The sequence below is a fragment of the Copadichromis virginalis genome, linkage group LG3 (assembly GCF_057382275.1).
Source record: "Copadichromis virginalis isolate Kocher_CV1m ecotype Utaka linkage group LG3, C_Virginalis_male_GT1.1, whole genome shotgun sequence".
Taxonomy (NCBI): domain Eukaryota; kingdom Metazoa; phylum Chordata; class Actinopteri; order Cichliformes; family Cichlidae; genus Copadichromis; species Copadichromis virginalis.
Genome location: NC_140620.1, coordinates 14,226,925 through 14,238,399, shown reverse-complemented (window position 1 = coordinate 14,238,399; position 11,475 = coordinate 14,226,925). Strand labels below are relative to the sequence as shown.

General features: G+C 41.9%; 1 protein-coding gene across 3 annotated transcripts; it reads left to right on the top strand.

Annotated features, from left to right (window-relative positions):
- The first annotated feature begins 212 nt into the window (after nucleotides 1-212).
- LOC146712953 (uncharacterized) lies at nucleotides 213-10,479 on the top strand. 3 transcript variants are annotated; one of them, XM_085445971.1, is made up of 3 exons: nucleotides 216-636; nucleotides 4,058-4,167; nucleotides 6,785-10,479. In XM_085445971.1, exons 2-3 carry the CDS (start codon nucleotides 4,150-4,152, stop codon nucleotides 7,601-7,603), a joined length of 837 nt encoding a protein of 278 aa, XP_085302097.1. In that variant the 5' UTR covers nucleotides 216-636; nucleotides 4,058-4,149; the 3' UTR covers nucleotides 7,604-10,479. The 3 variants fall into 3 exon arrangements, 2 of the variants coding, with proteins under 2 accessions (XP_085302097.1, XP_085302106.1); XM_085445980.1 differs by lacking the exon at nucleotides 216-636 and adding an exon at nucleotides 3,490-3,639; XR_014917480.1 differs by lacking the exons at nucleotides 4,058-4,167; nucleotides 6,785-10,479 and adding an exon at nucleotides 1,869-2,505 and having other exon boundaries at nucleotides 213-636.
- Nucleotides 10,480-11,475: the final 996 nt, after the last annotated feature.

Genomic DNA, 11,475 nt, shown 5'->3' with positions numbered 1-11,475 from the left:
AGCGGTTAGTATCATGGTTGCTAGGCAACCTGGGCAGCGAGACGGAGCTCGACCGGCATTTCACAAGCCTCGCACTTCCGGCCTTAGCGGTCTTTGAGTACGCGGCCCTTTTGGACCGTTAAGGCTGCGTACTTTAGGGCTGCAGAACCTGAATTGGGATACAGCCTAAAGCTGTTCCAATTCTCAGCACCGGTCCTCTCTTTCCCTGAGTCCTTAGCAAATCTCCTTCCCACGATGACGTTTCCATCGAGGGCAAGAAAAAGAGCTTAGGAAAAGGAGATAGGCGCTACTTTTGAAATAACACCCCACATGGTTACGTTGGTCTGCTTAGTCACGTGACCGCACAGCAACAAATCACAGCAGAGCCGGAAAAGGAGGCGGAGCAAAGTGTGTGTGCAGGAGAGGAGTCGAGCAGAGAGAGCTGCTTTTTCATGAAACGGGAGTAAAGTAGTGAACTTACAGGAACATATACCACTGCCAACGTTGGGATTAATTTCTGCATCGATCTGCACACCCTTGTGTCCTGGATCGTAGCCGAGATCAGCGTGAACCACGTGGGTCTCTGCTCCCTGATCTGTTTCTTAAGACTTTCAGCTTCATCACGGAGTTTCTCTCGGTTTGTGGGCTCATATAAAGGTAAGCACCGAGCTAACTTTAATGTGGGTTCAGTTTATGTTGTTGCTGTTAAGAATAATAGATTGCTTGGTATACACTGGAGTTAGACAGACTGTAGAGTTTGTGATTGTCTGCAACATTATAATCTGGCGGTTGCTATGGGGTAAGAATACATACAGAAAAATAGTCTTTGAATATGAACAAAGGGCGCAGGGCAGGAGAAGAGCCATCCCTCAGGACAGGAAGCCACGGGTACAAGCGTGGGGGAGGGCAATCAGCCTTTAGGACTTCATAGGGCTTTGGAGTTGACGTCACGCCACAAAGCATTGTGGGAGCGCAGCGTCGTTTTCGGGGTCTACGAATCAAAACAAACACACTGTGTTGGAACGACGACTACAAGAAAGATGCTTAAAAGCAGCTTAAAAGAGAATGGACTGTATAGAGACCGATTGCGTCCAGAGGCGAAGCAGCGGTACTTGCAGAAAATAGCGTGCATTGGAAATGTGGACCCGTATGAAATACGGCCGTGGAGTAGAAACCCTGAAGACCAACCGCTACTGACGTAGCCTGACATATTTTCGGACCTTGTCTGTGGAGTCAGCGCGTACAAGTCGTCATTCAAACAAAGGTAAGTCAGCTCGAGTACTGCGAGTGAAATGCGTTTGATTTCCCTGCAAACATTCAGATTAGTGCAGCATAAATTCATTCATGAGGGGAAATTACAGTGAGAACATGTGGAGGCTGTTAGATGGATAACATAGTGAGTTCAGTGCATTGATGTGACATTGTCCTGAAGGATTGTTATTCTTTATGGTTAAAGAAATTGCACTATTCATATTTATTATAAATAATCCTAATTACACATCTTGCTTCCATGTTTGTATCCTGTGTCACTAAAAATACATTTTATTTTAGTTTTATACTTTGATCAATGACCTGCAGAATCTCCTTATCATATTAAGTGATTCATAATTGTCACTTTATGCTTTCTCCATCTCTAAAGTGATGACATCCTTGCATTACATACTTTAGGTTCATTTTCTGCAGGCAGGTTTCTGACAGAGAACAGGCAGATTTACACTATAACATGCAGCGTTCTATAGATGGACACATAAAGAAATGAAAAATCACATGTTTGTGCTAACTTTCTAAACACTTTGTTACATTTATGATAAAGTAGATTAAACACATTTACGTCGGCCTTGGCTCATTAGTTCTTGTCTTTAAATGAACTTTGTCTGTGTGTGTTTCAGGTCCTGCACTCTTAAAGACTGAATTGCAGCATCGCAGCCATGGGTCACTGTGAGCATCACAGGGAAGGTTGAAGCCGCCCACTGCAGCTGTATGGCCGGAGTCGCAGAGACCTGCAGCCATGTCGCTGCTCTTCTGTTTAATGTAGAAGCAGCAGTGTTGATCTGTGGCACAAGGACTGTTACAGATGAACCTGCATACTGGGTTTTGCTGGGTAATATGACCAAGATACAGCCAGAGGTTGGCCATAAGATGGACTTCTCTTTAGCTGCCCAAAAAAAGGCTCTTGATCAAAACATAAACAGACCATCTGTAGTGACAGGTAAAAGGAGCCGTCCTCAAAACAGAAAAATCCCACCTGCTACTGTGGAGGAGTTGTCACTGCTATTGGATACTTTGCTGGAACACAGTAAAGCTGTGGGTTGTGGGAATGACCCATAATGTTTTATCTAGGGGTCTAGATTTATGCCTGTAGTGCACTGCCGTGTAAATAATTTGCATTTACTGAATATATACTGACTGAGTCCCACTGTTCAAAAGTTGAATAAAGAAACAAACTAATTTTTGCCTCTTTTTTTAATTTTATTAAAACCACTTTATAGAACATCACATCAGTAACAGTGTAGAATCCATGTCCTTTATAGTTTACAAATGACAAAATGTTTACACAAAATCATGAGTGTTTACATGATATCATTCACTACTAACATTAGTTTATTTACTGTATCTTTTGAAAAAATACAGCAAATTTAACAGCACAAGACTTAAGAGTATTTAACAGGAGCGGGTTTTATTCTTCCCTGGTTTTATTATCACACTGTTCACCAAACGCAGCAAACCTTCACCATCTTATCCAGGAGGGTCACCTCTTCACCCTCACATGGAAGAAGTAATCTGATTGGCATGGTGGTATGTTGGAAGCAGGTCCCTTGAGTAGTGCTGGAACTCAGTCATGATGTTTCATCCATTTCATCGGCTGGTTTGCTGCAATAATGCCAAATAATTAGCAACTCTATAAATAGAAGGTAGTTCTGCAAAATCACTCAGTAGGATGTTTGTTCTAATTTGCTATGAGCTCAGAGCGCATAGAAAATAAAACTAATAGGCTATAAAGAGTGATATGAACATATTGCCTACTGGTGTTGGCCAGAGGGGCCGATGGCACGATATGGCAGCCTCGCTTCTGTCAGTCTGCCCCAGGGCAGCTGTGGCTACAACTGTAGCTGGCTACAACTGTAGCTGCCTCCACCAGTGTATGAATGTGAGAGTGAATGAATAGTGGTATTGTAAAGCGCTTTGGGTGCCTAGAAAAGCGCTATATAAATCCAATCCATTATTATTATTATTAGAACTTACCGGAATGAAAATGTCTGGAGCACCAACAGATATTTGGAGATGGAAGAGAACGTCAGCTCGTCTCACAGCTGCTCTCCAGGCTAGACGCCTGAGTTTTTTGCTAACATCGATACACGAGCTGCCTCGTGTTGCTTCCAGGTTGGGAAAGAATGAAAAGATAAACCATTTTCAAGCTTATTCTCTTGCCGGTTGTGTGATCGAACATTGCAGCTGACCACACAGCAAATACGAACCATGGCTGTTGTGTGTGACTTCGCTCCCTTTTCACTTGCGCTAGACTCCCAAAATGGCGGATCGGGCCAAAATCCTTTCCACGCCCACCCCCGTGACATCACGCTCCAAAGCCCAATAGAGATTGAAAATGTGACGTCACTCAGGGGTAAAACCGCAACGAATTCTGGGAACTCGTGGCAAGAGGTACTAGCGCATGCAGGCTTTCAATTGAAATCAGTTATACAGTGTTAGATTATAATATTATTTTATGCCATGTTATACCCCTAATTAAAGATTGTGAATTATTATGTAGTTTTAGTTTGCATCATTCTCCTGAATTAGAAGAAGCTGACAACTATTCCATTAGTTAAACTGATTTGCATTACATTAAACTGCTGACTTGTTGTGAATGAATGATATTGTTTTATGATGCAGTATACTGCTGAGTTATAAGAAATACTGTTTGCAGAAAGTCATTGCCTTATTATATATTAAATTATAAAAAGAAACAAAAAATGGCAAGAAGCTGTTGTACAGTATTTGTGTACATGACAGCATTGCTGTCCAGCATTGTGTTTATCAAAACTCTTTTTACAAATCCTGCTGTGCGTGTGTCCCCCAGGTGATTAACAGGAGGAGAAGAGTCTGGTGGTGCAACGGAGGAACAATTTCATCCATTTGGACTCAGCTCAGCCACTACAGAGGAAACAATCAATGACTTCAACACAAAAGGTGAGAAAAATATCACAGTTACAATTAGGGATGCACCGATACTGGTATCGGGGCCGATACTGTAAAATGTGTGTGTACTCATACTTGTAAAAGTTAAGCGATACCATGAACCGATAATAATGTAGCCCGGATGGGAATTTGGGAGTAGATACTCATAATTCCCATGGACTTAAACGCCACGGTAACATAAGGTGTTCACAGTTGATGTTATGTGATGTAACTGTACCCAGAATGTAATTTGCCCTGTAATATGTCACAAGGTAAATACAGGTAATTAGAGCAATCAAACTGTTATGTTAATCATAAAGTATTATTTTATGGTATGTAACTCTGAATGGAGTTTAAATATTGTTCAGAGTTCTAATTTTCTGGAGGCCCGTGAAGGTATCATAAAACGGGACCTGTGTATCTGTTGCAATGGAGGAGGAGAAGAGAACGGCATAGAGAGATGCACGAGGTTAGCTGAACCAAAGTGAGAGACTGGGCTAGTTTTACTGAGGTTAACTAGCACAAAAGAGTGTGTGACTAGAAAGCTAACCGTGTGAGAGCTTCGCAACAGAGTGTGGGTGAAGTGACTTTTTGTTTCAACGGTCGCACCACCGTGGAGTGGATTTAGTGTGGGACTGGTGAACGGTGACCTACCGAGCAACGGAACTGTAAGTCAGACTTTTGTGCTCTTACTGGGGAGAAGAGGATTTTTCTCCATCATCTGGCGTGAGCAGCAAACAGGCCTGCAACAAGTGTGAATGTGAGTGTGTGTGGGGCCCATGTGTGAATATTGTGTGTTTAGTGGATTTATATAACGTGTTTTGGAGTGTATATTAGTGAGTCACTTACCAAAAGGTGATAACATAAGTTGGGTTGTGTAATATAATTTGAAAGGGAATTATTTCATTTATACAGTACAGTGTATTTCATTTGGTTAAGGAATTGGAATATTATTTGAGTTTAAAAAAGGGAAGTGTTGTGATGTGTTCAGTAAACGTTTCGTTTGTGTTAAAGAGTTGTCTGGGGTCGTTTCTTTACTACTGGTTAAGTTTAACTTGTGTGTGGTAGAAGTATCGGTTTTTGTACTCAATATCTGCAAGTACTCAGATCCAAGTATCGGTATCGTATCGGTTTGGAAAAATGGGTGTCGTTGCATCCCTAGTTACAATATTACTGAAAGCTGGTGTGTTTTTAAAAACATGATAACAGCAGGTTTATCTTTTGCATCCTGGGCTCATCCATATATATGTCATCCAGGGAAGGACGGACGTTGTTTTGCTGTGCTGTATTTTAATGTGAAGTGTACATATTTATTTTTTATATTGCATGCATTGGTTATATTTTTGTGCAGTGTTTTATTTAGTTTGCATGTTTTAGTTGCCGGCAAATTGTCCTGGAGAGACTCCGCCTTTTCCCCCGTTTTTACTAATTGGACACACCTGAGAGAAAAGAAAAGGTAATTTACAGAGTGCTCAAGGACACATAAGAGGTTTGGAGCCGGTGTTCAACGAAAATGTAACACGGAGAATGCGAGACAGACAGAGGAAAGACACAGACGATCAGAGGGGAGAGCGAGAGACGATCAGAGAGTAGAGATGATCAGATGGAGCAGACGACCAGCGACTGGGAAGAGAGATTACCAGCGACTGGAAAGGGGAAACGATCAGAGGAAAAAAAGGCAGATGACCAGCGACTAGGGACGCGTAGCGGCAGTCTGGTGGCAATAACGACAAGAGCCAGCTCGTGCACTGCGGGAGAACAGAAGCAGTGAGACCGCGGTGCCGATTGCAGTTTGAGGAAGCGGCGGGCGGAGTTGAGAGCTCTGCCCACCCGGTTAAGTCTTTGACTTATCCTTTTTATAAAGTAAACTGCCAAAGGAATAGTGACTGCCGCTCCCTCCCTTTCTTCAGTGCACCAGGACGTGGAATGCGGGGAGGAAGGCGAGGACTCTGCTGGGTTTCCCTCTTTTAATACTACGCTGGACCTCTTAGTTTTCTGTGACTTTTAGGCCGTGGTGGATTCCACTGGACTTTTAATGTTGTGTGTTATTGATTTTTATTGTGTCTTCCCTTGGCCAAGGTTGTTTTAATTCATTTTATATTTTTAACTATTTAAACATAATAAATTATATTTTTAATTCTACAGTTTTGTTTCGTGTGCTTTTCCCTCGGCGGCTCCATTGCTCTGCCTGTTTTGAGGAAGGTTTCCTTCCTTTAAAAAACACAAATCACCTGTGGAAAGAAGATAAGAGAAAGATAAAACTCAGCCTTTCCGCACCGGTGTCACATATACAGAATCTACATTCGAATCAGAAATCACAGAAGTCACAAGAAAATACAAAGATCATATTTTATAAGCACACATTGAAACAACAATATCATCAGTTGAACTTGAAATTTCTTATGCGTAAAAGATTTTCTCTGCTGATCAATATTTCTTCAATAAGGTAATTTTCATTACAACTCTCATTGTAGCACATCATTGTAATGTCATACTGCCACCAGAAGGTGGTGGAAACACACCAACAATGTGTTTGTTGACATGTTTGATTCCACCAATGGAGGGAGTTTCAGTTTGTTCCACGACTGCATTTCACTCACTGCCGCTGTTTGTATCTCTGTCACTGCAGGACCAACATGGAGTGAGAAGTCAGCGCTCTCAGGAGGCCGACAAACCTCACAGAAGAAAAGGAGAGAAAACCTACAGCTGTGATGAGTGTGGGAAGTATTTTACCCGGGCTGGAGACTTAAAAACTCACCAACTCTTCCACAGTGGAGTTAAAGCGTACAGCTGTGACTTGTGTGGAAAGTATTTTACCCGGGCTGGATACTTAAAAACTCACCAACTCTTCCACAGTGGAGTTAAAGCGTACAGCTGTGACTTGTGTGGAAAGTCTTTTACCCGGGCTGGAGACTTAAAAAGACACCAAGTCATCCACAGTGGAGTTAAACCTTACAGCTGTGACTTGTGTGGAAAGTCTTTTACCCAGGCTGGAAACTTAAAAACACACCAACTCATCCACAGTGGAGTTAAAGCGTATAGCTGTGACTTGTGTGGAAAGTCTTTTACCGAGGCTGGAAGCTTGAAAACACACCAACTCATCCACAGTGGAGTTAAAGCGTACAGCTGTGACTTGTGTGGAAAGTCTTTTACCGGGGGTGGAAGCTTAAAAACACACCAACTCATCCACAGTGGATTTAAACCTTACAGCTGTGAGTTGTGTGGAAAGTTTTTTACCCAGGCTGGAAACTTAAAAAGACACCAACTCCTCCACAGTGGAGTTAAAGCGTACAGCTGTGACTTGTGTGGAAAGTCTTTTACCGAGGGTGGAAACTTAAAAATGCACCAACTCATCCACAGTGGATTTAAACCTTACAGCTGTGAGTTGTGTGGAAAGTCTTTTACCCAGTCTGGAACCTTAAAAAAACACCAACTGATCCACAGTTGATTTAAAGCACACAACTGTGAGTTGTGTGGTAAGGCTCTGGAATTAACGTGTACAGCTGCGACTTTTGTGGAAAAAGGTTCAGAGACAAACAGTACCGAAATATTCACTTACGGATTCACACTGGAATTGATGTTTCCTGCTGTGATCAGTGTGGGAAACTGTTTACAACAGATGCACAGTTACAACAACACATTGAGGAGAGACCTTATAAATGACCTGTGTGAGAAGACTTTTAAAGCTCCAAATCAGCTGAAAAAACACCAACAGATCCACTCCAGAAAGTAACTCTAGACGTGCAGTTACTGTGAGGATGTATTGATTTTTTATCTTGTAATTTTAACCTGATTGTTTGGAAAAATGAAGAAGTAACCCGAGTTTTATAGTTTAAACTGTAAAATTCAATTGGACGTTGGCAGAGATGCTTTTTATTTCAGGCGACGTTCAGGATAAAATTGTTGAAGGAATTCCCTGACATACAATGTCTTTGTTTAGGAGTGGAGCAAAGCACACTGATCCATTTCTCAACCCTGTCGTCACTGTGGTGGTGGGCAAGCGTTTCTCTTTAACCTTTGTGGAAAAACCTCCAATCACGAATGGGACCTAAAACCACATCAACGTAGCCACCCTGGAGACAAAATGAACTACTGCAAAGAATGTGGGAGAGGCTTCCACACACCAAGTACATTAAAACTACATGACCTCTTCCACAGTGGGGTCAAAAAGCACATCTGTGACCAGTGTGGGTCATCCTTCACCACTGCAGGAGCGACACCATACAAGTGCAGACACTGTGACAAAAGCTTCTCACAATCAGGTCATCGTAACAAACATGAACGTACACACATGGAAGTGAACTTCAGCTGTGACCAGTGTGACAAGAGCTTCAGGAATCTCAGTTCATACTCCGAACACAAACGATCCCACGCTGTAAATAAACTGTTTCACTGTTACCAATGTGCAAAAACCTTCACTTCATTGTCTGCTCTGTGCAAACATCAGCCTGATCATGCAGGACTGAAATCACTGGATCACAATGAATCTGAAGAGAGAGAAAGATCCTCTTCTGGTTTCAGGGTCAGACTTAAAAACCTTGAGATCAGGCTCCACAGAGTTCAGATGGAATCTCCTGTAAAGAGTGTCAGCTGATGCCACACTAGGATCTGATGAGTAGTGATGGGCAGATGATGCCTCATGAAGCACTGAAGCTTTTCATCCAATTGGTTCACCCCAACGCGAAGCTTCTTGAAGCTTCATTTGCTCTAGCAGGACACCTACTGGACGTAAAAATATTAGTTGGCATGAATTTGAAGCGTGTGGCCTTTTGCACACAGCCTGTAACTGTCAACAACAAATGGAGTGTGTAAAACATCTATATTGTAGTGATGGCAGTATACTGTGTATAGTTATGCTGGCAGTATGGAAAATGATTATTTGCGGCAAAGTTCGAACCGCTTCCTGAACCAGTCATGTGGTACAGCCGGGCAGCGAGGCTTCGGACGTCATCATTTTCAGCTCCTCCCATAAATGAAGCAAGCCTCGATACGCGCTTCGCGGAAACGCCCCCTCCATTACTCGACACACGCTTCGAAACCTCGATACAGAACGTCACATCACTACTGATGAGGTAGCTCTGATTTCTGGACCTGCAGTGAATAATTCTGAATGTTACATTTAGGAAGCTGCATGTATAGATATGCATATCAAGTTTATTTTTTTTCCTTTTAGGGGTTTTAATTCTCTAAAATGTTATCCTTGTTACATTTTATTCTTTGTTTCCTTAGGATACAGTAGTGTTTAGTAGTTGTATTCATTTTATGTGTTAGCTAAGTTAAATTTCAATCCTTCATTCATATTTAATCTTTTGCTGTTGTAAAATCTTCTCTTAAATCATTTTCTCCCCAAACTGCAAATGTTTTCAAAGCAGTTGCTCTTAAAACCTCCAAAATGAACTAAATCTGTCCACCAGCTTTGAAACAACACCTGCTGTGACTTTATGTCCAGAAAAAAGAAACTCAAGCTAAACTGGTTTTGGGCTGTACTTCCATGTAATGCCAGTTTGTACCAGAAGATGGAGCAGTGAGTCAGTGTAACCTTTATTCAATTAGGCAAAGACCACATTCGTATTCACAGTGGCAGCAAAGAAATGTTGAAAGTTATAAACAGCAGCACACATCAGGACCATTTTAAAGATCACAGGTGACTACTTTTACTTAATTCAAATTCCTTCAAATTTTGGCTCCTCCTTTCACTTTAGTGTATTTACTGTATCTTTGAAGTCCACATGTTGTTTTTTTAATGAATTCATTTTGATCCACATGTTCTGCAGCTCTTTCCCTGTTGATTTGAAGTTTGTATTATGAAATCCTGATAATATTAAAGTGTTAGTTATATTTGATGAACTCTGTGTAAAGTTTGTCTTATTAAACAGTTTGTTGTGAAAATGAAGAAATGGTCTCAGAACAAGTAGTTTGAGCCATGATTTCAGATTCAAACTAATTTAACTGTTTTCAGTGGTACATGTGGAGGTGTTACAGGAAAAATGATTCTATGTTTCTTTACCTTCTTTTAAATGTACAAAGATGCCTTTTGTCTGCCCTCTGCCTATGGTTAGATTAGTTTAGAATTATCTTTTTAGACTTTCCCAGCAAACACATCTTGTTTCTGGGACATATTGTTTTAGATTGTTTTATCTTCCCTAGCTCTCTGCTGACGAGACTAGCACCATATATGGAGTTGTTTTATTTTATCTGTTTATTATTTGTTATCCTGTTCTCACTGTCTCTGTGCTCTGTGCCTATAAAAATTACCAAGCCACTGTGCATGGTGTGAGTTGTTCTTAGCAGCTCACCCGTGTACACGTTTGATAAAGAAAGTAACTTTGTCTCATTGTGTCTTTATTTCTCCTGGGTTTTTTACAGAGTTTTCCCCCAACATTTCTTGGTCCTTCGGAGCCGGAGCGCCTCCATCGTGTCCCATCTCCGTGACCAGTCCACGTTGCTCGCCTGTCGACAGCTCACATACTAGGTGTGTGATAAAAGACCAAGAGCGTTAAATTCGAGTCTTGGCCAACGTTCTTAGAAAGCGACCTACGGTGGTGGGGCCCGATCGAGGTGGACCAGACCCGGCGACACTGACCAGGTAGATACAGACACACTGACACAATCTTGCGTAAAAGCGCATTTTGAATTCAGGGAATTTAAAATAGCGGAAGTAGCTTGTCGACTGGTAGCGTAGCTCGTCGACTGGAAGCTTTGGAAGCTCGTCGACTGGTAGCTTTGGAGCTCTGGGTAGCTCCCCCAGCTGGGTCTAGACTGGGTCTAGGGAGTAAGTAGCTCTGGGAGCTCCCCTTATTATAAGGGTTCCGGTCGCGCGCGTCGAAGCTGTGAATGTGTGTGTGTGTATTGTTTTAATTAATGGAGCAAGCTGAATTTTCACGGTCCAATAAGAGACTGAGCTGCTCCTACTGTGTTTTTCTTTTACTGCTATTCACTGACGTGCTGGTGAGTTGAGAGAACGGTCGAGTTCCGTCTCGTAAAGTTCACACCGCTTTTGGAAATAGTCCGAAAGTAGAAGGGCGTGTGAGCAACCACTCTCGTCTCTAATACCAGCGAAGGTGATAGCAGCTGTATCGTGTATATATTACTTAAACAAAAATAAGTAAATACATAAATAAGATGGGTAATCAAGCAAGTGAACTTAAAACTCATTCCTGCTGACGAGCAGTGGTGAGAAAAGAAAAGTCCAGACGCCGGACAAAAACAGTGTCTGTAAACTGAGAGATTTAAGAAAACAAAATATAAACAGTCAGAAGACCAGGGGCCCGTTCTTCGTACCTCGCTAAGTAGGTTAGCCGGATTAGATTGTTGACGATT